At 38.8% G+C, this 26,203-nt stretch overlaps 1 protein-coding gene across 1 annotated transcript in view; it reads right to left on the reverse strand.

Moving 5' to 3' along the window:
• Nucleotides 1–26,203, reverse strand: part of glra4a (glycine receptor, alpha 4a) — a 43,990-nt gene that overhangs the window by 11,779 nt on the left and 6,008 nt on the right. The window contains exons 2-5 of the mRNA XM_069170859.1: nucleotides 4,878–5,008; nucleotides 3,424–3,491; nucleotides 1,348–1,571; nucleotides 29–111 (exon numbers count right to left, since the gene is read on the reverse strand). Coding sequence (XP_069026960.1) covers nucleotides 29–111; nucleotides 1,348–1,571; nucleotides 3,424–3,491; nucleotides 4,878–5,008 — 506 coding nt within the window. The remainder of the gene's footprint in view (nucleotides 1–28; nucleotides 112–1,347; nucleotides 1,572–3,423; nucleotides 3,492–4,877; nucleotides 5,009–26,203) is intronic.

Below are 26,203 nucleotides of genomic sequence, written 5' to 3' on the forward strand. Positions count from 1 at the left end.
AACAGAAGAGGAAGAAATTAAAACTCACAGCTTTCAAGCTGCATGGTACAGGTCTGAATGTCCATTGGGAAATTCTTCAAGTCCATAGGGCAGGACAGGGTAAGAGTCAACCTGAGATAGAAAAACAGATTGGAGAGAATATAGGAGCAATAGGGGATGTCAGAAGGCACAAAAGGGCTCAAGGGAAGGAGAGAGGATAGGTTAAGTGATTAAAAGAACGATGAAATAAATCAGTGACAAGTTGCTTTGTTTTCCAATTCATAAAAAAAAATTCTGTTTAAGTGTTCAATCCAGTAAAATTAGAACTAAACAGATTTTTCATTAAAACAAAAGTAGATTGGAAAAACATCTTGAGTTACCCCGCTATGTGATCACCTCTCAACACAGTAATAGCAAAGTAATTGGTTAAGGCATTCCCACGCTCATTTGTTGTGGTGTTGATGCATTAAGCCTCGAGAATACTCAGAGAAAAGAAAGAGAGGGCGCTATTGGGGAGTCTGTCTGGAGGAAAGCTGTGTAATTACCTTCTGTAATGCATTGCCCCGAGGCGAGACAAGAGCCACCAGCAATATACATACAGGCACCCATTTGCGACTGCGTTATGATAACACAAAAAATGTTTTTCACAAGCAGAGGAACAAACTATAAATCCTCAAGTGATTGACTCTCCTAAAGTCACCTAAATTGTGTCATGAATTTAGAGCACACAAAGGCGTTTGATCCATAATTACTAAACTCAGAACGCAAATCTGGAAGATGCAGTAAATCAGTGGAATGAGGAGGTGATTATCTGGATTTGCAATACTGTTACTCTGACTGTGATTTCACAAACACAGTTTCCAGTTTGGACCGAAAACAATTTGTTCCTTTCATCCTTGAAGATTTGACTGTTCAAGTAAAATTATGTACACCTTTAGTCCATGTATCAGACTGAATAGCAATCATGTTTTCATCTATTTTCTTCATTTCATTTTGAAGAATCGTACCAACACAGACCTCTCCAAAATCAGTGTGGAAAATGGTCACCTGCTTCATGTTGATTACAAATTAAAGCTACAGCAATTGTTTTTTTTGGCATAGCAGTAATACCATTGTGGCAGTCTGTCCTGAGATACAAATTCTTGTCCATCCTTAGCATCTAATTAGTCAATTTTTAAGTAATTTCTAACTGACATATTTGCTTGTAGCCTCTCATCAACAATCTGATTATATTAAACAGTTGAACAAATGACAGTGAATTTTACACACCATGTTGCAGTTGCAGTTTGGCCGACCCCCCCCCCACTTCTAAATGCTCATGACCCAGTGACCAGTGGCTCTGACGTTTTGGAAAAATTATCTAGTTACCTGATGCTGTAAAGAACGCTGCCATCCTGGAAAATCCGTAGCAGCTTGTTATCAGTGGTGACTTCGTGGAAATTGGCTCCTTTCTCGTTTGCAAAGAATAAATCGGGTTTCCAGATAGAGTCCAACATGGATGGATCCAGATCAAGGGAATCATCTGGGTATTCACTGTACGCCAGACGAGGGTCATTCCATTTTTGCCGTAGAAATACATTAAGCCGGTAGTCCTGTGGAAGAGCCCGGGGTAGTTAATGGAAAATGTATCATCGGTGGGATTTGAACAGATAGAGAGCTTAAAAGTGGATTATTATGCTTTGTTGTGTTGAAGTTTCTGGACCTGCTTTGATACTGGTTACTGTTCGTCCTCTCTAATATTAATTAAAGGGATTGTACGCAATGAAAGTATGATGAAAGAGTTACTGTCTTTGGATGGAGGATAACTTAGAATATACAAAATTAATTTGCGCTATATAAAACTTGATTTTGGATTTAAGGATGTATTCCCCATGATAAGACAAAAATTAAGATTTGGATGGCCAATTTTATTTCTGAGAAGTGAATAAAAACAGTTCTGCTGTTGGGAGATGGTGTCTGAGCAGCCTCAAGATGTGGAGTTTTCAGTTAAACCTGGTGTCATGCCAAAAGCATGCACTAGACCTGTCAGACCACTACATTTTGCCTTACATGGGCCAGAAAAGTAATATGCCTTAGGTTTGGACACCAAAAAGCATGTGGCTAGGGTTAAGAAAAGATCATGTTTTGGGTTGTTTGTGAAGTGGTCACAATTCAGTATGGATGGGGAAAAGATAATGGGTTGAGTTAAAATAAAGTAATTTTATGTCAGTAATGTTACATATGTCGTGCAAGTTGTTTAACTTTATGTTATGTAACTCGCGTTACTCAAAATATATCCATGTTGACTTTTGCTTTTTCACTAAATCACACACTGGTCTCTTGGGTAAAAGTCCTGTGTTGGCGACCGTTGTCGCTCTTTGTACTTTGTCACATGACCTCCTACTTTAACCCAGGTCATCCGTGTGTGTACTTTTCATGCCGGGCAAAACATGACACTGACACAGAATCCTCTACTGGGCTGATGTATTTATTATACACTTTGGCTTAAAACTGGGCCATTCAGTGAATGCTTGATCTTGAGATGTTTTTTTTGTGAGCAGAAAATTGCAAATACATAGTAGACTTAAAAAAAAAAGTTGATGTAATACCCCTGCTACAATCAGTTAAAGTGCATTTGCTTGAGCATATTCTTCAGATTTGACCATTAGTGACTGATTGAATAAGATGGGATGAGCAGAGGGTTGGCAATGTAAGCCAGGCCAAGGACACGTACTGAACACAAACCTGCCTGCAGCCAACATACATGACTAATTAAATTTGAATTCTAATCTGTACAAACAATTCTTCTTCGAGTATTGTAGATTGTTTCTTTTCTTGCTTGTTCACTTTATTTATCAAAATAAAAACGGACTGCTTCACCAGCACATAGAATAACGTCATTAGTGTTGTCATTCTCAGGGCTAACCCGGCTGAAAGACCGGCCCTCTGGAACTCCCTCAGATCCCTTTAAACACTTCATCGCTGATTTGTGCTGACCCAGCAGCCCTACATACTGTAAATGCAGACTTAAGGGAAGCCATTTTTCCTATCCTCTCTCCCTCCCCCCTTTTCATTCATTTTCTCAATTTTTCATTTTAATTGCAGGGTGGACAGTTCATTATCATCATGTCAGTGACCCAGTGGTCTCTGAAGGTTGCACTGTTATGCTCGAGGAAACAGAAATGAAGGAATGGCTTCAGCACCAAGAAGATTAGCACAGAAGATGGTAGAAAAGGAAAAAGAAAGAGGTGTTGAAAGATAAAAAAAAAAAAAATAAATCATGGCGAGATACGACTGCGGTCTTACAAACCAGAATCCATGTTCCAATCAGGTCCAGAAAAGAGTGAATTTCAGTGAGATGTTTTGATATATTATTTGTATGTTTTTGTGCTGTTTTTAAGAAAAAAAAAAAAAACTGCATTTCTAACATATGCACAACGTATGAAATCTTTAAGGTCTTCTTACCATGGTAGTTTCCGTGATCGACCCAAAGCTGTTGATGAAAATATTACAGGTGACATTCACAGGTGGGCCTGAGGGGGGAAAAAAACAATAGACTGAATGTACACATCATTACAGATAAGATTTATCAAATGACACTGGTGTCAACATTAAAAATCCCTTTCGTAGTGTCTGTCTCCTGAAGCTTCTGAACATTTTTTGTGGTTTTTCATTACTTTTAATGCAAGTTCAGTAACAGTGACTGCAAATGTTGCTGCAATAAAAGTTATGCTAGCTCCAGTTTGAGCCTGTGAAAGACTGTTTTCATTTTTAAAGCACATGTGCTCTTTTTAGGCCTTCAGTGTAATTATAGCTAACAAAGTTCTAAGAAAACTTCTTGGGGAGTAGAATATATTGCGATTGTTAAGACTGAACAAGAGAGGTCACAGAAATGTGCTTGCCCACTTTTAGATGTGAAAATACTTTGTTGTGTATATATGTATGTATGTATGTATGTATGTATGTATGTATGTATGTATGTATGTATGTATGTATGCTTGTATGCTTGTATGCATGTATATATTATATATATAATGGATATTCTTTTATAAGGTGACATTAAGGCACTCAAATCACTCGGTTAAGTTTTGGAATTGATTATGATCTGTTTAAAATTGAATAAATCAATAGCTGTTACAACAAGCAATACATTTTTTTTTTTTTTAACCTTAACACACACTTGCAAAGATTTTCCTAAAATTAAACAAATTGCTCATAACCATCAAATTAGTGGTCCCAAAACTGTGAGCATTATTATCCCCCAATTATTTGTAACTACTTCAAAGCATTACATTGAGTAAGGCAACTTTCTGGACCAAGATATCCACCTCCACTGTATCAAGACTTAGAGCACGAGCCTCCCCCAAAGCAAAATACAACAAGAATAATAGCAGAAACTGAAAAATCCTTTTGCTTTTAATGCTGAACTATTATACATTATTAAGGCTCACACTAGGTTCACAGGATGCAGTTATTTCAATTTGTGTCTGGGGTGCATCCAGACTGTTAAACCTCACTACATGCAGGAGTCAAGATGCTTCATATGCGCACCATCCACCTAAACCTCTTATCTTTGACTTGCATGTGAAACAAACTGTAGGAGACGGGTAATTAACCTGTAAGTCATTTCTAGGAGACAGGGTTGTAGTGTTTGTACTGCATGTCTAAATTAAGACAACTTAAAAAGCATAATGTCTGACTGTTACCATCAAGTGTAATATAGAGTATATGTAAGCTAAAAATCTCAGAATCATACTATAGTTTTGACAAAAACATAGGGCACATGCACTGAGAGTGGTGGGCTGTTTAGCTTTCACAGCACAGATCCACCGGTGTTTGTTTTGTTTTCTAGTGCTTGTGCTTTCTACTAGATTTTCCTTGAGGGCTACTGTGAAGGTCTGCCTTAGCACACATTGTACCTTTGAAGTTGGGTCTGATGCGGGCATCATATCCTGACGTTCTCCCCATGAGCTTGTCCAGGAAGTCAGAAGGTGACAGCTGTGGTCCCGACCTGCTTGGGGGCTTTATCTCCTCCTTACAGGAGCTCAGTCTGACATTACCCAGGGAGGGAGGCAGAGATGAGAGCACCATACACAAAAGGGAGAGAAAAGAAAGAGGATTTGAAAAATAGTAAAGGAAGAGGGTATGCATGTATGGGAGGTAGCAGTGGGGGTGGCGGGAAAATAATGAAAATCCAACAGAATGAGAGACCAACAGCTAACAGCAAGTCAGGGAAATGAGGGTGAAAAATGACAACTGAAAGAGTTGCCTTAGCTGGCAACTAAAAGCTTATCTATTTCACATCAAGTCTTAGCCTCATTGTGGTTGTTAGGCCCTAACTACAGAGAAGCAAAACAGAAGCAGAGGTAAACTTGTCCCTCTTCTGTGCTTCCCACTGCTCATGGCTTAGCAGGGGTAAAGCTTGACAGATTGATGGCTCAATTGTAATGCTGTGAATGTCACACCGGGGAGAGGAAGGAGTTGATACGAGCTCCGGTGAGGCTCAGGCAGCTACTGACAGGAATAACCAACAGGCCAGGGTAAAAGTAAAGACGGGAAGGCAGCCAAAGGAACATCTCAAGGAAAAGCAAAGATCGACAATGCTCTTTAGGCCACAGTTCATATTAAATGTGATTTCTGTCTGGTCCCTGCTGTAGCGCAGCGTATTGCACCCCATGATTTTGATACAACCGTTAACAGTTCACGATCTGTCATGATCTAAAGCTTTGTAGTACAGATGGCAGGTTCAATCCCCTCCGAGGCACAGCTTTGCTGATGCCCTGTGTTCTCATGAGTAGCTGATCCACCAATGTTACGGCCTCTTAGCATCGTCACGGGCTACAGGATGGAGGAGTGGAGTATAAGGAGGATATTTTTGGAACTTCAAGAGTGAAGCTGAGTTGATCCTGAGATATTTTCCTTTTATCGGAGTGTAGGTTACAATTAGGAATTGAAAATTAGACTATAGTGAAAGCAACCACTGTGGCAACTTCAGAGTGTTATGTTTATGAAGTATATTTTCTGGACCAAGAAATCCACTTATTCCACTACTCAGGCTGAATATTTCATCACACAAGCATTAATACTTACCCATAAACTTTTGCTTTTTACTAACATGTATTCATCTGCTCACCTATGATTTGCTAATGATTCCCATCCTTCAGATGGAAACTAGCATATTGTTTATTTCTCAGTGTCATACAACAGGAATTGAAAACCTTCAGTGACTATCGATCAATCAATCAATCAAATGTTAAGTATTGCGTCGACAATTATTTTACTGCAAGAGACAGATTGCAAATTCTACATACTTCAAGGCTGCAGGTTGCATCAAGATGCACTGTAATCTAAGGAGTTAAATCCCATCCCCTCCCACACTGGACAAAACAAGTACATACTGTACTTCCTTTGTAAGGGTGGGTATCATTCAAAAGTTTCTGATACCTTGACTTCAATACCAGTTCCTGAACAATACTTTTTTTTTTGGACACCAATTTGATAACATTAATTTGAATAAAAAAGAAGTTCTTTACACATTTTGGTACAAGCCTTTAATTTCCACGCACTTTAGAGGGATAAAATTAAACCCAGGTTGTTTTCAGTACCTACAATTGACAGATGTCTCTTAGACAGCTCTCATGCAAGTGATGTGGTTAATGCCATAAAAGTATCCAAGTTCAGTGCCTAGCACTCATCATTCGTGCCTCCTAACTATACACTGATTAAATAAAGGATTCATATGTTTGCTTTGTGATCTGCAATCACTTTTGTTAAGGCCAGTTCAGGTTTAAACACACTAACTGCTACAAAGTCAGGAAACAGTCATGGCTGAAAGACTTTGGTAAGCCCACGAGGTGTTGCAATGCTATAATATTGTAAAAACAGTTGTGCCTTTTGCTCCGAAGCAGACAATAGTCAAAGGCTCAGTTCACACTGTCTGTCCAAATCAAATATTTTGTATATCCAACAGACCAGCATACAAACAGTTGTCATGGTAACATCTCATACGTCATGGTCAGCTGTTAGTCTTTATCACCGGAGCCTCATCACGTGTGTGACTATGTAGTACAAGCATCCACCGCCTTTGTTGATTTTCATAATGGAGCTGTGTTCATACATCAGTCTTTCTAACATGATAACACTCAATTCTCTCTGGTCCCTTCAGCCCACTGTGCTCTTCTTCTGCTCTGTAGTGATACGGATATTAAAGCATATCAGTATCTCCTTCATCCTTCTCTCTCTCTCTCTCTCTCTCTCTCTCTTTCTCTCTCTCACACACACACACACACACACACACACACACACACACACACACACACTCAGTTACAAATACACACAGGTGAACAGGGAGATGGATTGATGGTCAGATTCTTACTTTCAGTAAGTCATCGATAACAAACAGTCTCTCTTGGGTGGAGAGCCCCTTTTATAAATACGACACCGAACAGTAAAATATCATGTTTGGTTTCAAGTGTGATTTTTCTCTCAATGTGACAGTAAACTCTTTAGTCTTTGGGAAATATTGACAAAAGAAGGATGTGTTTCTACTACAATAGCATGTGTTGGCACTGAGTCTAAATGCTTTTTGATATGGCTTGCTTATGACAGATGGAAAGGGGTCCGTTAGATGACATTTCTGGGTGGAAAAACCTAAAGAGGTTAATTACAGTCAAAGCACTCGGTCACACCAAGACATAGTCAGCAGCCTATAAGAAGAGGTTACTCACCACTTACCCCCTATATTATACATACACGAGTCAGTGCACTGAAGTCAATACTATTAACCAGGACAGTGACATCTACATCATATTCTAGTAAATTATAGCCTCAATCTGTTGAGCTGAGGTGAGAGTCATTTCTGCTTATAGATGGTAATGATCACAAGAAATGGCATTATGAGATTCTTGAGCTATAAAAAGTCCTGTTGTTTTGATGATTTTTCCTGATACTCGTCAAACACAATGGTTCACATTCAGTAAAAACACAGTATGTGATCAAGTCTTTCTCATAATGAATGTCTGTCAAGTGTTCCTTTTTTGGGGGATTTTCTGTGGATTAATAATGCTTGGGTTTGCATTAGTTGTGCTTTAGTAGCGTTTGTTTAATGATAAATAATTGTTTTGATCTTTTAAATTCTTTATTTGGGAGCACTCTTGTATTTGAAAATGGCTTTTTGAAGATGTCTTGGCAATTTGTTATTTACTTGATATATTTACTGTAAATCACTTGTATTTATTTGCATTTACATACATGTATTCATAAAAGTTGGCACATCAGAGGTTTCTGTGTTTTAGAAATTCAGCTCCACTATAGGTACCCGAACAACAAAAGTTTTGTTATTTGAATAAAGACCATTTTTCTCACAATACTAGTCAGACAGTAATCATATTATGAGTGAAATCTTTGTGGTGAGGTGTAAGACTGAACTTCTCACCCTCAGCTCTGGGAAGCGCTGTGGGTTTATGCTTTCCCTCAGGGCCTACATCCCCATCAGCCCTCATGCATCTCTAATTGGACTCCTTCCTATTGTGTACGGTGTCATAATAGGATCTTATATCACTGACAGCTTGAAAGAGGGAACAGCCCGAGTCCATTTACAAGGATGTCAAAACAATTTTATCTTCAAGTTTTTGGCACAAATTCTCTTGTTTGTATTCACACTAATGACTGTGGACAGAGGTTTTAGATGCAGTGCAGGGAGTGCTGGAAAACCTGAACTCCTTCCAAAAATGGACATCTTTATTGGCAAGCAATATACTGTGTCTTATGTAATTGTTTTTGGATTTAAGGTTAATGTACTGTACAACGGTCACTCTTAAAATTCATGTCCACTGCTTGTATTGACTATAAAACTACAAGCGTAACTGCAAGTAGCTCCTCAGAACTCTTTAGAACTAAATTATGTGGTTCTTTGTCTGAATGATTCAATTATTAAGATGCTCTTTTCTGACATTTAATTAGCCTGACCTTTTGCTTCCCCCTGCACCCATTTCATTCGAGCATCCATGCCAGACTGCTGTCAAGAATACGTAACGACTCTTTCTTTCCTTCCATAACAGAGCAAGTTTTGGCTGTCACACTCTTGTTAGCGATGACTTTATTTAGTTTGAAGTGGAGTCAAAGCTGAAATACAACTGTATAAACATATATTCAAATACAAGAAAACATGTAACAATCTAGCTGATAAATTATTTAGGAAATATGTTTCTTTATTGTTTTGTTGTTGTTGTTTTTTCCTCTTTATTTCTTGAATTTATCTGAGAAGGTTATTTTGACATGGAAAATATGGTTTTAATCCAAAAACCTGTCCATGCAAAGTAATTACAGACATAGATGCATTACTTTTATTCTTGATGGAGGTTGTATTTCATTTATTCATCATTCTGCACTCGCATAAATACAGGTCAATTCAGTCTCCTGCAACAATTGGGAAACCCTGTTTTGACAAACCTGTCAGGACTGTGCTGTCAGCAAATCCACCATGAGAACCTACAGCATGTGAAACTAATCTGAACAGCTAGTTAGTATTTGATTGCCATTCCACTCCACCTGGCCTTTAACAAAAATTTCAGTCAGCCGTTCATTTTGATTAAAGAAACACTCTTACCGTGTGTACACACAACCAGCAGTTCAGGAAAACAACATTAATGTCATTAATTTTCAGCAGAGATAGTTGCGTGTATCAGTGTTGCCAATGGTTGCTTTGTTTTTCCAATTTTTCCCACGCAGAAAAAAAGCTCCTTTGGCAGTAGGCAGCTTTGTCCATAAGATAGACGATGCATTGTTTATTATAGGTGTTAATATTTTATGCCAAGTGTTTATCCAAATCAGAGTGGGTCCAGACGCATTATATTTCCTGCTTTTGTTCAGCCCAGCCCTCAGTAAGAGAAAGATCATGGTGATGGCAAATACGCTACAAAATCATATGATTTAAAGGACACTTTCCAATGGCAGCATAAGTGGTTTTAGCATGTCATCAATGTCTATACTTTTATGGAGACCAGTCAACAGTGTTTATTTTTGAAAAGCATTATAATGATTTATCACCTTAGCCACGTTTTATTCGTAATGCATTGACAACAAAGATCCTCTATGTATCTATCCTCTATCCTCAAATGTAAAATTTTGGCCCAAATTATGATATTGCCCTAACCTTGAAGTGGTTATATTCTATATTTATTCACACAAAAATGAAATGATGATATGAATTTTTTTTTTAAAAGGGGTCGCTAAAAGTAACAAACCTACATAGAAAAATAAGTTAAATCTACCGCTTTCTCTTGGCTTAACAGCTGTATATTTATGTGATCAACCAAAAACACGACTGAGCGATGAAGTGATTTTGATATACGTTATTCCCTAAAAATAAACAAGCCGTTTCTGTGCCAAAATCAAACATAGTGTTACATCATCATAAAACACACTTAGTTTGCAATTATTCCTTGAATGGTAGACACGTTGTTTGATGATAAGGGCACCAGATAAGGCTTTCTGAGTCATTCTGGAGGGTACACAAACCTATTTTATTTGTTAAGCCCTCCACACTCTTACTTTCCAGCCCACAACATTAAAGGCACACTCTTTCCTGTGTCGGCATTGAATTTTGGCACTGCATTTAAACTATGAGGTGTATGTATTCATATAATTCCTACAGATACTTTGCTATTGCAGAAACAAAAAGTACAAAATCATACAAATATTATGTAATGTTAAATTTCAGTGACCAAACAGCTCAGGCGAATAATGTGAAGCAGCTTAACTTGAGAAGTGGCATCCCTTTCCAGTGTAGTGCATCACTTAGTTGTAAGGAATATGTCAGCACATACAGTAAAAGAAAAGAACTTAGACCTGTCATGCTGTATATATTACATACGGCTCAAATGTATAAGGACATAAATGGACTGGGGGGGGGGGGGTGGTGGTGGTGGTGGAGGAGGGGTTGGGGGGAAGCAAGGTCAGCAAGAGATCAACAATGTTTTACATCTGCAAAATTCTCTGCTTCCTCTTTTTCTCACCAACATAAAGCTTAGGAGGCTCAAGAGGCATAGTGGTTCGTCCACTAATTAGAAGGCTGCATAATAGGGCTATATAAATGCGTCCATTTACCAGATATTAATATTCAGTTCACAAGACTGGTTGATTGGCCTTTACTTAAAAACAACCAAATCATATTTTGTGTGATCTCAACCTCATTAAGCCTCAGATTTGAAAGTATCAGATTTACACCTAATTAGATGAAAAGGGGACTCTTCCCTTGAAGTATAAACATATTCTGTTAATTGCTTTTTCATTAAGAAGCTAGTGATCGGAAAGGCACATTGTTTCACAGTATGACTGTTCCTTAGTTTCCTACGAGAAAGCGCTGGGTGACATCAGGGCCATTAGACATCCACACATGAACTTTTTAGTTCCATTAAGCATAATGGGGAAACAGAACAACATTGCACTCTCTGCCTGTTGAAACACATTGCTCTAATTTCCCACTTGCCATATTGTCCTTGACATCCACTCGAGCCATAGGTGTTACTCACAGAAGGGCTCTCACTTTGAGGCTGAATGCAGGGCTTTTGGGCAATCGATACAACTTTCTGTCAGGCCAACTAAACCATACAAGTTGGATCATGCCAGTGACAGGCCTTTTATCAAAATACATTGAACTATGACAGGCTTTATGGTAATACAATGGCATGTAATTTTTTGTCTTTAATGACCTATATAGCGCTTGTCTTCACACTACTGTATACAGTAGCCTATGGCTACTGCTGTCTCTTTTTGATCAATAGGCTCATTGGGGAATGGGATTTAGAGCACACTGCAATTTAACCTTGTACATTCATCTTCAATGACATGACCACTGCCACTCCGGCACTGTGACACCTCTTAGTATGGAAACACAGATACAGACAGAGCTTCCCACAGCAAAAGGGATGTCACTCAATCTGGCCATCTCCTTCTGGATGTCCAGTGAAAATAAAACAACTTCTGGTGAGGGTGGAAGAACGGAATGAAACCAACGAAAGTAGCACAATGGATGCAGAACTAATTTGGTGACGTAACACACTGACTTGGCAGTGTCAGTAATAAGCCAGAGTTTAGTGGGATCGAGGTCAAATGGAAGAGCTGTGTAGAAACAGTATACAGCACAGAGGCTTCTTTTGCAAGGCAGATTACCAGAAACTGCTCAGTTGGGTTTATGATGTCATGAGAAAAACCTGCAGGGCACATGTGCATATTCTTTGTGGATAAGATGGAAGATAGATGGACTTGAAATTACTCTTGAATTTTTTAGTCAGTTCATTCTTGTAAATGACCTCCATCCGTATGTCATTATGCAGATGTCATCAGGCAGTCATGAGCATGACTGTTTTATATTCCATCTACAGTTAAAAAAAAAAGCCACAGGACAAAAAAAAAAAAAATTATTCTTCTGTTACAATCTAAAATCAAGAAATTGTGATACATTTTTAATATTTACAAATGTGTCAAAAATATCAACTTTAAAAAAAGGCAAAAAGCATCTACACAGCTGGGCGCTGTAGTCTTTTTCTTCACAAATACTGGCTAGTAAGTGGTGCTAGTATGTATTTGTGCCTATATTCATCATAATGAAGCAACATGTCAGCCAAATGCAATAGTGTGTTTTTAATATTCTGTGGACAACAGTAGAAGTCTTTACTACACAGGAATACTGTTTCAGGCTCTGGCCTAATTATTAATATCAATTCATTGTTGGTTTGTCCTTTTCACAGTTGTTGTTCAAAGTAGCTCTTGTACATTCATGGAAGTGAAAAAGAACAGGAGTATATTTAAATGTTTAAAAAAAATATGTATTTTATATTGCTTTTTATACACATTGTACAATTTATATACACCCGAGAGAATAGAGTAACAAAGGTAACTGACAGATTTAGCAGACAACTCATTCCCACTAGATATTGTGGTGTTTACAGGCTTGTGCTCAGTTCCTTCCTTATCTTTGAACTATACTTCTACCATCCTCAGTGCTATCGTTGATCTTTTGTTTTGTAGAAAAGGATAATTAGTTAAGTCATGAGCCAATGCTGATGGAAGGCCTACAATATACTTCTTGTTAAAGTATATCTAGCTTTAGTGCCCAACCCGAGGGTCCAATGAGTTAGATTGATCCATGCTAACCCAAAGTAAATCACAACTCTGCGCCATCGCTCATGCACACTAATTTCTAACACAATCTTTAATCTTGTGGGAGTGAGGCTTGACATCTCCGGAGTACCCGGCAGAAATTATGTTTCCAGGCATGTGCCACAATAATGACGGGCACAATGAGCCGTGGCCGGATGACAGATTTACAGTATGTTTATGTTTCTACTACACTGAACTCCACCTACCACTCCAGGCTTTTTTTTTTGCAGCCTTGACAAATTTTTAGCACTCTAACACATTCTAATCTACTGACTTGAAATTTACATTTGTGGGAAACATAATATCATACTATTTATGATTTAAGCCGTTTATCTGCTAGACTCACAGCGTTATATCTGAAGAAAGTGGACCGACACTTTCTCCCACTCCTTCTTGCTACATCTGCTGTCGAAATGTCATGACAGAACGAATTATTCAGCCCACACACATTGTCGAGCAAAAGTCTCTTTTGTTGAGTTCATCTCAGAAAATATTTCTGCATTTACAACTTGGGAATCTGGAAGCTTAAGATGAGACGCTGAATTTCAGTTTCCTGAATGCATAAATATGACGTTCAAGATCAAAGGTCCATGAGAGCTTTCCCATGACTGAATCTCATACAGTTTGCATACTATAGGCTAGATTGGATGGGAATTGTCAAACATTGATTATATCAAGACTGTAGCTACCTCAACCTGCTTATCTTGATCTGATAAGAACTCTGCCAGTGCTTGGTAACTATGTGCTGTAGCCTTGTATTACTACTGGTTTAACAGTACCTTGATCCTTCAAGCCATTATAAATTAAGTCCATGGTGGACTAATATAACTCTGTTAGTAGGAATTTGAAATTATAAAAACTATCTGGCAACCCCTACCATGACTCAAAGAAAGAAAAAAAACAAACACAAAACTTCCCAAAGGTATGACATGGGGACAGTGAAAAAGGTCAAATAAAGTGACAATCTGCTGACAACCAACCACGCTCATTTCGACCACCTTAAGCACATACTGTAGTTGAATTCAAGGATGTAAAGCAAAATATAGAAAAAGCTTAATATCACAGTCAACAGATTCCAAATTCTCTTCAATATACAGTAAATTTACCAAACTATGGGGTGTTAAATAAGCAAAATAATGCACAGAGACACAGAGAATGAAGTATTTCATTATGCACTCATACTAAAGGTATTTTCTCAGCTAGACCTTCCGGTCATCGCTGACATTTGAATCAATAGTGACTCAACCATGGGTCCCTTTCCAACTGACCATCAGCACTAACCTCCGGATGAAAAATCTGTATTTAATTGTATTTACCTCCTGTTGGCTCTCCCTGAAGCTTAACTAAGCAAACTAAAGGTTTCCAACATTGGAAGTTTAAAAAGGCAATCTCTGTGATAAAGCTGAGGAACTGACCTTACACCCCAAGGGAGATGAATCTAACCAAGCGCCTCCACAGACCTACCCATCCTCCCAGATGTCTCTTCAAGCTACTCTGTATTCAGGCCATCTTTTTCATGTCTAAGATCTGATATCAGTGCGGATTGCCTCCTGTCAGTCTCTGTGAAAGAGAGCTAGCAGGATTTTTTGATATAAAGAAGGGACGATACTGACTGCAGAAAGATTGCTTTGCTGTTTATGCTTCGGGGCTTGAAATGGACCGTGGCTTTATCCGCATACAGCTCAGAGATTCATATATCATACACCATTTATGTTGTCATTATATGAACCTTGTTTTAAGCTGAATGGTTGTGTTCAAACAGGTATAAACACCATGATCAAAGTAGAATGTTTGTCTCTCATCTTCTACATGTACTGTTTTCAAGGTAATGAAATGCACTTATTAGCTTAATAAGACCGGGTTTTTTGATGCAACCAAACTGGTATGGTAATTGCATTATTGTGTACATATGCCCAATTTTAGCACAAACAAAGAGGGCTTCGTCAGCTGTGCATTACTTCACATGTTGGGTTCTGCATCGCCCCACACACCCACTCACAATTTTTCTCTCGATTGAAGGGCCACTGGGAAATCTCTCTAGCTGGAATCTTACAGAAGTAAATCACAGTCTTACCAGCAAACATGTAATTAGAAGGTGTGGACTTTACTTTTACTTTACTGTGATGATTAATGTCCTCGTTTTGCTACCTGCACCTATATGAATGTGGATAGAAGTGTCAGCGCTCATCAGTCTCAGTATGAATCACATCCTCTGACAGCATATGCTTGTTTCCCTGTTATCCCCAGCTCAATTCCAGCAACCATAATCTTTTTCTTTTTTTGGCCATTTGCTAACTGCTTTAAGCTGCTTATGCAATAGTGTTTTCCCTGCGCTATATGGTATTAGTCCTTTGGTTAGCCCACATTTCTGACAGTCCTCTGGCTACTCCCTCATGGTTATTACTGTAAGGCCCGGAACAAACTGCCTGCCTCGTGTGTGCATTACCTCTCACACGCTGCTTAGCTGCACCTTGGTTGCGTGTGTGTATCCACACCAGCTGTGTGTCATCTGTGGTGCTGCGGCTGCAGGTCCTACAATTGAATTAATAGGTGTCTCTAATGGCTATCAATGTTGAATTCTTGAGGTCCGACAAGGGATGAATTGGAACAAAAAGCAGGCATGTAGTTTTTGTTAACCCTCGTTCGTAGCGAGACACACACAGGCACTGAGACAGAGGAGCGATAAAGAGAGGGAGGGAGAGAAAGAGCAGTGTGGAAAACCCCACCCCTTACCTGTCATCATGTTTCCCTGTATATTCTAGCTGGGAACCTCGCGCAGCATCTGTGAAAAATAGGCCTGACGCCTATTTTTCACAATTTTTAAAAAATGACACACCGCACATGGGAGGCATTAGACGCAGGTGAGACGCGCTTCTCAGCAGGCAGCTCTAATCCATTAACGTGGACGCCGAAATGAAATAACGCCACTCGGCAACAGATAACGCACAAGTCACAAAGGCAGTGTGTTCCACTTGGGTTTGGTGCTCCTCTCATTTTGCCCTTCTGACTACTGCACCACAGTGTTTGCATTAAAAGAGAGATGTAAGACAGCCAAGGGCCAGTTGGGTTTGTGTGTGCTTGGTCCCAGTCATAATCCACCTATGCCTTAAAAGCACATTGTCATACAGAGAAGCGTTCCCATGAAAACACAGAGTGTCCCCACACACATATACAATCACTAGACTCTACATGACCCATATTTTTGACATGACACTTAAGAGGGAGGAAGTTGTAGGCATAGCCGCTGGCCTGTTTCGCTTGATCAAGCCAACATCGTCATGACAAAGCCACCAAAGAGCTGGGTCTACCAGGGATTTTCTGAATCATACTCACAAAGGAAGCAGTCTAACAATGCTTTGTCAAATGTCAGTGTCTCATTTCACTCATGGTGATAACGTATAGTTTTACTTTGTCTGAAAGGTAGAAAGACATTTTGACTCCATTGTCTGAGGCCAATTCGTGTTGATCTTATGTTGCTTTTACAATTTTAGCCAATATAATAATCACTCTTACCATTGCAGAGCAGCTGGAGTCGCTGTGAAGTGTATTATCATAAAAATAATTATTGACAAGTAAGTATTTGTTATTCACTGTTTTCTGTTTCCTAATGTGAAAACCACATGCTGATTTTGTTTGTGATTATCCTGCCTCAGAACAAGGCTTCAATTAGTAACTGTCAGCTCTAGCAAGAGAACAAAAAAATTCGATGTAAATGGAAATTGGTCTAACTAGTTAATGCAAAAAGCCTTTAATGTTATGTCAGTTTAGCTTTCCCCCCTCCAAAGCACATACAAATGCAAGCTTCTGAATTATTTACCAGTAAACAGAGTTTCTAAAATAGAAAAAAATACAGTGAATGAAATCATATTGTTCAAATATATTATGATGTTTAATATTTGAAAATATTTGAGGACAATATATTTAAAATTTTTGTAGATGTTCTCTTTAATGGGAGCAAGTTCCAGCTTTTGGATGAAACTGAGACAATTTATTAAAAAAATAAAATAAATTATAGTATGTTTTAAATGTTTATATCCTTACAGCTGGCCATGAAATTAGTAAATTAGTCTGCCAAAAAGAAAAGTCTATCAGCCCAATTTAACCAACAGAAGTTATTTTCTCTCTCAGAGAAAAATATGTAATCTCATTAGGAATGTTTACTGCAGTTTTGGTTTCAGAAAAATACCATGCATAGTATGTGGTAAACCTAAAAAGATGCCTACCATCAGAGCAAATCTGAGAGGAAGTAAGCCTAAATCATAGCTGTTATTCAGCTGAAAACTTTTAAAATCACAGATTAATCTGTTGTGCAACATCGATGCTCCTCTAATATGTTAGCATTTTGAGTTTAAAAGTTTTAATGGAGGAAAACAGCAGTTGACAAACAATAGTCTATTAAGTAGCGTTTCTGGAGATTTTGATCACATCATATTATCTTCATTAGGAAAAAAATGGAAATTAAAATACAGTTTCGGAATACCTGAGCAAACTCCATCTGCTGATGAAGGTCATTCACAGTGATTAAAAGTTCCAGAACAGTCACTGTACTTAACAGACCTCAAATGATAAAATGTCTTTAGAAAGACAGTAAACTAGTGTCATGTTTTATTTGTGTTGCCTCTGCACATTAATAGTGCAATTCATAAAATAGAGGAGGTCTTAACTGCCGTCTGAGTCAATAACTGTTTGCGTGTTTCCGTTCTCAAACTACTGAAATCATCCCTGTAAACAAATATTTTATGGTACAAAGCTGATGGTAGATAGAAATGTCTGAATGTTTTCTTTGTCACAGATTTGAAAACCCCACAAGCGAGACAGACACGGGCTCTGAGATTTTCTCGGAGGCTCGAGTCCAATACACAACTCGGGCACTGCTCCATTTGCTTTGTACACTTTTTCCAGGGTGGTGTCTTATTCACAAGAGCCTCTTCGGGTGATGGACATGCATTGCATGTCTTGCAGTTTTTCCAAAGAACAAAGGCATATGGCTCTGATAATCCTTTAGCCTGCTAAGGAAAAACACGTTCAGACAGACTACAAACTAATCCTGTTTGACATGCGCTGTTGTGCTTTCTTCGTCTTCCTATCAGGTTAGTTAATTTAATTATGCCATTGTGTAAGAGAAAAGCAAATCCCTCTGAAATGGAATTGTTTTATTCTATAAGTGTAGGATGCCCTCCACTGCAGACAAACATTAGACAAATAAAAAATTGGAAACATTACTGCTGGAAAAAATAACATGACTCGATGGTCGGGTCGAAAGGTGGGAGGACTCCAACTGTGTCTGCTCAACAGACACAAACAGATGCTTCTTCACCTCCGATATGGATGGTGAGGAAGCTCTGAGTTGAGTGTGCGGCCCAGGATAACTCTTAAGTATGGCCACGCATAACTAACACACCTCCAGATAAAATTATGCTAAAAGCGCATCTTTCCAACATCAACCCAGACATCCAAGTAGTATCCTACAAATGAGCCATAATAAAACATCAGGACACATTCTCCTTGACTGTGACATCTACAATTTATTCATCCAATCTCAATGTGACTTCTAAATGTGACGTCATTAAGACTTTGAAGTATTACCTGGCTTACCTTGAAATGACCATTTGACCGAGCAAGAGAACTTCAGTAATGACTTCACCGTTTCTTGTCAACACACATTGATAGTGGAGCACAATAACGTAATGAGTAGAGACTCAGCTTTTGAACTTTTAAACTTTATAGAAGGTACTATACGTTGTAAACATTAGGCGTACTCTACCATGGTTGAACGAAATACTGGGAATTTTTTGGCAGTCCGAATAAAATAGTTCAGTTTCGACCTCAAAAAAAGCAGGAAAACATCTTTCTTTTTCTTTTTCTTACCTTAGAAAATTAACGCCTAGATTGACATATTGTCTCTATTTAACACTCAGAATGAATTACTACATGAGGAGGCTTTGATCTTTAGAGGTCTGCAACCCAACAGGAGCTAACAGGACCAGGTGGGCTAAAGCATGATGTCTGACCCGATATCACGCCAAAGCGTGTAATACACCGGTCAGTTCACTGCAAGATAAACTTGGGCATTTTCAATGGACTGTGACCGGGCGCTTGTCATTGTCATTTGTCATTTTGGAGATCCCAAATGCCATTGTGCCACAGTTCAGGTCATGTGCACAAAATGTTTTCCCTCAGATGTCTCAGACTGTCAAAGTAGAACTCGGTGTTGAATGTCTGACCCTGGGGATTCACGGCGTACCACCCTGCAAATGCCAAAGAAAACCCAACTGGTTGCATGCTTGACCTGATGAGCCTTTTTCAGTTTTGGACAGTGACGTTCTGTGCATCGGAAACACGAATGCCACTCAAAACACCTCTCAAGGCTCATTGCTTCCTTGCCCTAGGCTTCCTGAAGCAATTCTCCATTGCCAATTTTCAGAATTTGATACAAAAGTTGATGTGGGCTCTCTGGTCTTGCCTACAGATAAATCGAAGACGTGCTCGACCACGGTCCACAAAAACATGCGTAACTAGGGTGCTAATTCTGATCAAGCGACGGAATGTGTAACGCTTGCTCATTAGGGTTAAACCTTCCTTCTGCTCCGTGCACATCACAGTGCTGCGCAACGCTCACATGCATCGGGAGCAGTTTCATAAGTTATGTCACATAAGTTTAATACGTTACGTTGTGTAAGTAATTTAGTGACATTCTGTCCAACCTCCTCCCGACACCGACTTTGTCACGATGTCCCTTGACTTCATTCTGGTTCGGGCTTAAAATATAAATACTAAACTTTAAATGTAATTAAAATGTAATCAATCAAACAGTAGCTAATCTGATAGCTGTCTAAAGTCTAGTTTAGGAAATTATCAGTCTCGCACCATGGACGTGATTTTAACAACAAAATGAACATGACTCTGTCCTTTCAGGGGAAGACAAATGCCTAGCAGGCTATTGATTGAATCAAGAAAAGGGGGACGAGTTAATTAAAGGCTCAGGATAGGATCTAATGTGACTGATAAATATGGCTCGTACCACTTTCAGTGTCTGAAACTTGACATTTTGTGCAAAGCTCACCATACTGATAATGTGTTTGTATCCCTTTTCATCCATTTAGTTAAAGGGTTATCAAACAAGGGTGTTCACTTTTGCCTTACATATTTACTGTACCTATACGTGTTGACCCATTCATAACTAAATAATGTACACGTCACTATTGATCACATTTGAAACAGAAAAGCATGACAGCAAAAACTCACTTTTTTTCTTCTTTTTTTTTTAACAATAAGATTATTTTGCCCAATTTTAAAAAAGCTCACAAATCTGCAGCAATATGTGCTCTGTAAATGAATAAGCTCAGTAGGTTTATTAAGTTGGTTCAACAGTATGTTCAATAAGATGCATATTAAACAGTCTTTGTCCAGGATTGAGACTTCACTATTACTTTCTCTTTTCTTGAAATCCACAAATGACAGTTAGGGAAACGATCAGACTGTGAGCCTTTTTTTTACACCAGAATTTTACACCAAAACAAGATTTATTCTACAGGACTGCTACTTCTTGTAAACTGCAGACAGCAATTATTTTGAGAAAACATCCTCGGTAGAGTCCCAGTCAGAGCTGCATTCTTTAAAAATCCTTCCCTCTAAGAAGCCATTCACCAACACAACCTAGAATATCCTTGGGATTAGCAACAACACATTTTAAAACTCAAACTGTTGTGTTCTCAGCTTCAAAAAACTTTATTTTTAATTTTTACTTAAGCACACTGTGATATCATTTCAGTTTATTACTGCACTTCACCTGTCAAGGACAACTAGTCATCTCACTAATGTGGGGAGAAAAGTGCCTGCCAGTGATGCAGAGGTCAGAGCACAAGGGATTTGTGCATGATCTGTGATGTTTTACCCTTGAAGCAACTTTGCACTCTGTATAAAAGAGTCACATGCAGGTCATTTAATAGCCAACAGACCACTTACAAGTGTCAGATAATGGACACCTACAGTATGTCCAACCATCATGGAGAGCTTACTTCTATGGGAGCCAATGATTGAAAATGCTGAAGTATCTGTTGCAGCAAAGGCAGGGAAGCTTTTTGCTTCCTGCACATGAAACTGTGATAAGTGCTACTGCATGTAATTTGGTTCTTCCTATAGTGTGTGAGAGTGAAGGTGAGCTCTCACACCAGAAAGTAATTTATTCAGCGTGCCGGAGAGTTACACAGGCTACTGTATTGTGGATGTGGACCACCCTCATGTGATGCTGCTGAAGAGGAGAGCCCCTCTTACTGCCATTGTGTTATCAGACAAACACAGCTGTAATCCCCCTCAACCACAATCTCAACCCCCTTCATCATCTGACAGATTCTGCTTCACTGGTCATGTGTGACTTCGGCTGTGGTAAAATGGAGGAAGAGCAACAATTTGTTTGCTGTTTTGGCTTTTAGTTTCACCGCAACTAGCCCTGTTTCCGTTGATATGAGTGAACTAGGTATTAGGATGTTTCATCTCTGAGAGGAGTGTGCATTTGCCACACTGGCTTTGTCTCAACTCTTATTGTCATGGTAATTTGCTAAAATTGGGTCTGTTTGCATTATGTAGAACTCCTACAAGCTCTTGGTACAATAACACACGTGGATATATGTATGAATTGAAAGATTAGACTCTTTTAGCACAGTAATCCAGCGAAACTCTGAACCGTGGATTTCACCAGGCACAGGTCTATGACATCGTGTGTACAACGTGGTTTTCTTCCTTTCTCAGCACATCTTTACTCATCACTGACTCCCAGTGATTTTAAGCAGTGTTTCTTCTGCCAGGTTTTGTTAACTTCCTGATTTGGTCTTTTTTTTTTTTTTCTGTGGTAAAGTTGGCTACATTGCAAAGTCATTACTTTGTTTTCCGTAAGGTGTTTGTTGTTCTTATTTCCTTCTTTGTTACATTGTAGCCTACAGGCGACAGTAACAGTGTTTCAGTTGTTCAAAAGAACATTTATCCCCATACTTATATCATAACTATATTTCACACACTGCCTGTTAGGAGGAGGGGGAAGAAGATGTAGTGACGTAAGTCTGCTTAGGGTGTTTGTTTTTTTAAATTGACCGGATTTTAAATGCCGTTCTAGTGTCTAGCTTCCTGCCCATCTTCTTTTTTTTTTGTGCATCTTAATGCGGCTTCCATCAAAAATAAGACGAGGCACATGTTTTAGCAGAGTAGAGAGACGCTTTGGAAACTCGCTGTGGGGCATTAAGTGGAATCCTAGCATTGTCTTAAATAGCAACCTGAATCCTATCACATACATGCATACCTATTGTTTGTAATACATTCACTGTACTGTCGCACACCCAAATTATGAAAACTGTACATTTGTTAGAAAACAGCTAAAAATATTGAAAAAACAGGTAATAGTTTAAGGTTGAGGTGTAAATGCAGTGATTGGTATGTGGTGCCTGTTCTACTACTGTTGCCCATAGCCTGCAATATTTAGCTGATAAATCACAGCCCTATGCAATTACTGATTGATTACTGCATGGTCACTCTACATGACTGGGTTAATGAGATTTTCATTCAATTACAAAGCAATTCCTCAGTTTGACTCCACCGGCCATTGTTTCTTTTTGTCTAGCAGTACATTATGAGGTCTGGCTTTCTTAGACCACAGTTTTCCTTCAACCCGACAGTGAATTTTAATCAGCATGGACCTTATGGTCAGACATAATGACATGATTGAGGGTTTCATAATGGGCCCCCACTTCATGTTCCTAATTGCAGAGAACATAATGACCTACAGTGGTAAAGTTCAGAGCCAAAGTGCTACTCTAGTCAATAAGTGGCCATTTTAATCTGCCAGGGCCAGAGAAGAAGAGTGGAGAGGTGGAGAGGTCCACTTAATTGCATTAGCTTACCACTGTGTCACATATTTTGTTACTTAGACTGAGGACACTATATGCAGCATTATTTTGGTCTGTGCACAGTGAGAGATGCTGAAAAAAAGAAGCATGTGTGGAGGCACAAATGTGCTTTTATAACCCTGATGTAGCCACCTGAAACCTGCACACCCACAGTGCCTCCACCTCAGCTATCTGCCTCATCTTCCTCTTGCAGCCAGAGCATTTGAATTCATTTCTGACTGTACCTGTGACTATAGTGAGCGTTGAAAAGTCTTTTTTCCAGTGTGTCAGTCTCACTGCAGAGTTGGGCTATTGTCAGAATTGATAAGAGACAAGTGTGCTTGCAAAGAGTGTTGGAGTGGAATGTTCCTAAGCTACGCAAATTATTTCTTGGCTTTGCTTATTTAACCAAGCCATGTGAGGAGCACAAATTTAAACACAAACATTTGAATATATTCCAGTAGCTGTGTATTTCATGTACTGTGTGGTCTGCAGAGAGAACTGCATTTTATTTTATTTCACAATTTGCAATGAGTTGTTGGCCATTTGTCAGCAGCGCACCAACCTGTCAACCCAACAGCATACCTTAGAACAGAGGTCTTCAACAGGGGGTCCGCAGAAGTACTGCAGGGGGTCGGGAAATTTTTGGTTGATTAGACAATTTTTCATATTTTTTTTTTTATGTTTTCCCCCCAATTTTTTCCCCCACAAATACACATTAACATGAATCCAACATATTGTAGTGAATGGATAAATGGAGGCAGAAGATGTTATCTTTCAGTCAGAAATGCACACATTCAGCAACACACAGGAGCTCCTGTACTCCTGCACTCCTCCAGTTTAATATAAAACACCATTTTGTGCAATATATATAGTTGGGGGTTCTTGCTCCATCTCTCTATCAGTTTGGGGGTCTTTAGCCTGAAAAACATTGAAGACCCCTGCCTTAGAAAGTTCATATGACATTGCACGTTGGAAAAAATTACATCTTTGCACATCCAACTGACAGGGAGCAACAATAGCATTGTCCTAGTGAATATAAATCTTTACAAATGTTTAGCTCAATTTTGGTCTCATCTCCTGAGAAAAATGGCTATTTAGATACTTGCAAGCCTTGTCTATTTTGTCTTTGGTGCTGGTAAGGTATGGAGATGGGCATTTCAATAATGAATTATATTTTAGTAGTCGAGTATCATTCAAATAAACTTTTTAACGGCTGTAGTGGTCTTTGCATGTTTATGCTGTTTGTACCATAGCATTTATTCTCAGAGAATGTTTGTTTGTTTGATTAATGGTGGTTTGCAAACAAGGTTTAGGTGAATTACTGCCACCTTCTGGCGGTAGTAATGGATTTCTTCCGGGCACCAGTAAAATCAATGGGAAGAAGACAAGTTAGTTTGCATAAACTATTTGCATTTTTTTTTATTTAGTTTAATGATTAGAGTATCAAAAATTGTGTAAGTCAAGTCCCATCCCTAGAAGGTAGAAAAGGTAACAGGGAGTTTATCATAGATTTTTATTCAAAACTGCAGCCAGGGTTGATTACCAAAATAAGAAATGCAGGTCGTACAACCAAAACAACGAGATAGAAGATGCTAAAAAGTTCAATAGATGTGAGGAGAACTGCAGAGTTTGTAGATCATCCTCTGTGGCTTTGTCACAATAAATGATTCCTTTTGAAATTATTAGTAGCCTTTTCAGCCACTACTACCAGAAAAATATTGCTGCATGCCTGAAACATTTTTATTGGTTCCTTGTTTGACCATTGGGAAATGTTGCATTTAATGCTCTTTCAGTTTCGCATTAGCTGGCTACATATCTCTAAAGATTAGAAGTTTACCCTGAGCTGATGCGCATCAGTTACACTTCATGATGCATTTATTTGTCAGTGGCTTGGGGTTCCGATTTCAGCTGGCAGCAGAAGCATGTCACAAATACATGGTTTAGTGCAGACAGGAAAAGATGTAGCCTCATCCATGGAAAATTTAGATTTTAACATACCAATGATTACAACTTTTAATTCATGGTGGGATTTTTGATTAAGATATTAGGCATCCTCAAACTTCCGAAGGAAAACTATTGTTTTTGTCCTCTAGCACCAGAATCTCATTGAAAACTACCGTGTTAAGATCTGGCAAAAGGAGGCTGTTATGCACATTTGATGAAACAGAAACAGGGAAAGGTCAGTCACATCTCTGCCTGAAATCTCAGCCAAAAACTGAAGGCCCCTGGCTGACTTCTAGAGACCATCAGTTGGCTGTCACCTCGACAATATATCCAAACACAAATGCCCACTGAGGCAATGAGCAGATCTGTGTCAGACACTGGTCTCTTGTCAGCGATTTAGATTAGACTGTGTGGCCACCTATGTCTGCACACAATGCCCTTTTTTATTAAAAGCTTCTGATGACAAAAACAGGACGGATGTTAGTGTTACTTTAAGTTTTCTGCAGTGACTTTTCATTCTGGCTGCACAGACAGATATTATGTAAAATTAAACTAGGTGTGGAAAAAACAAAACAAAACATAAAACAAATCCAGACATCCCTCAGAGAACAAACAGAATAAATAACTTGTTTTGAAGGTTTTTTTTTTAAAACAAGCTACAATTAAATCTTCAACATTTCCTCAATGGAATTTCAATCTTACCAGCGCAAATACATAAACTCTGTTTATCTTTTGATGAATTTTCTTTGTGTGCATAGTCCTCATATTTCATTAAGTATACCACTACTGTTCATAGCGGTGGTGGCTGTGGAGGGCAAACCGTCTGTTCGAGTCTTGTCTCCAGCTTGGCTCTCATTTTTTAGTCATTAACTCACGTAAACATCCCATCTGTTCTCCTTTTACACTTCCTTTTTTGCCAGCACTCCTTGATGCTCCAGTCTGTGTATCAACCAAGTGTGTGGGGATTTCCTGTGTTTTCGGAAAGGATACGAGAGCCCCAGAAGTGTCTCCAACACTAACTCAAGGTGAACTCACTGGTAGACTCTATTGATTTTTTTTTTTCTGGCATGTACAGTTGTCCTGTTGGAAAAAGCAAAACAAAACAAACCCTGCATGTGACTTCAAACCACATCTTTATTTAATTTTGTATTATTTAATTTCTTGTATGCTTCAGTTTCAGTTTAAAAGGTTTTAATACGCAAAAGTTTCCACTCATTCGCCATAATTTTAATAATAAATGTTTTTTTGGACAACTCTTTGTG

Source organism: Embiotoca jacksoni, unplaced genomic scaffold, assembly GCF_022577435.1.
Source record: "Embiotoca jacksoni isolate LCO1_2020_lvr unplaced genomic scaffold, fEmbJac1.0.p SCAF_5, whole genome shotgun sequence".
Taxonomy (NCBI): domain Eukaryota; kingdom Metazoa; phylum Chordata; class Actinopteri; family Embiotocidae; genus Embiotoca; species Embiotoca jacksoni.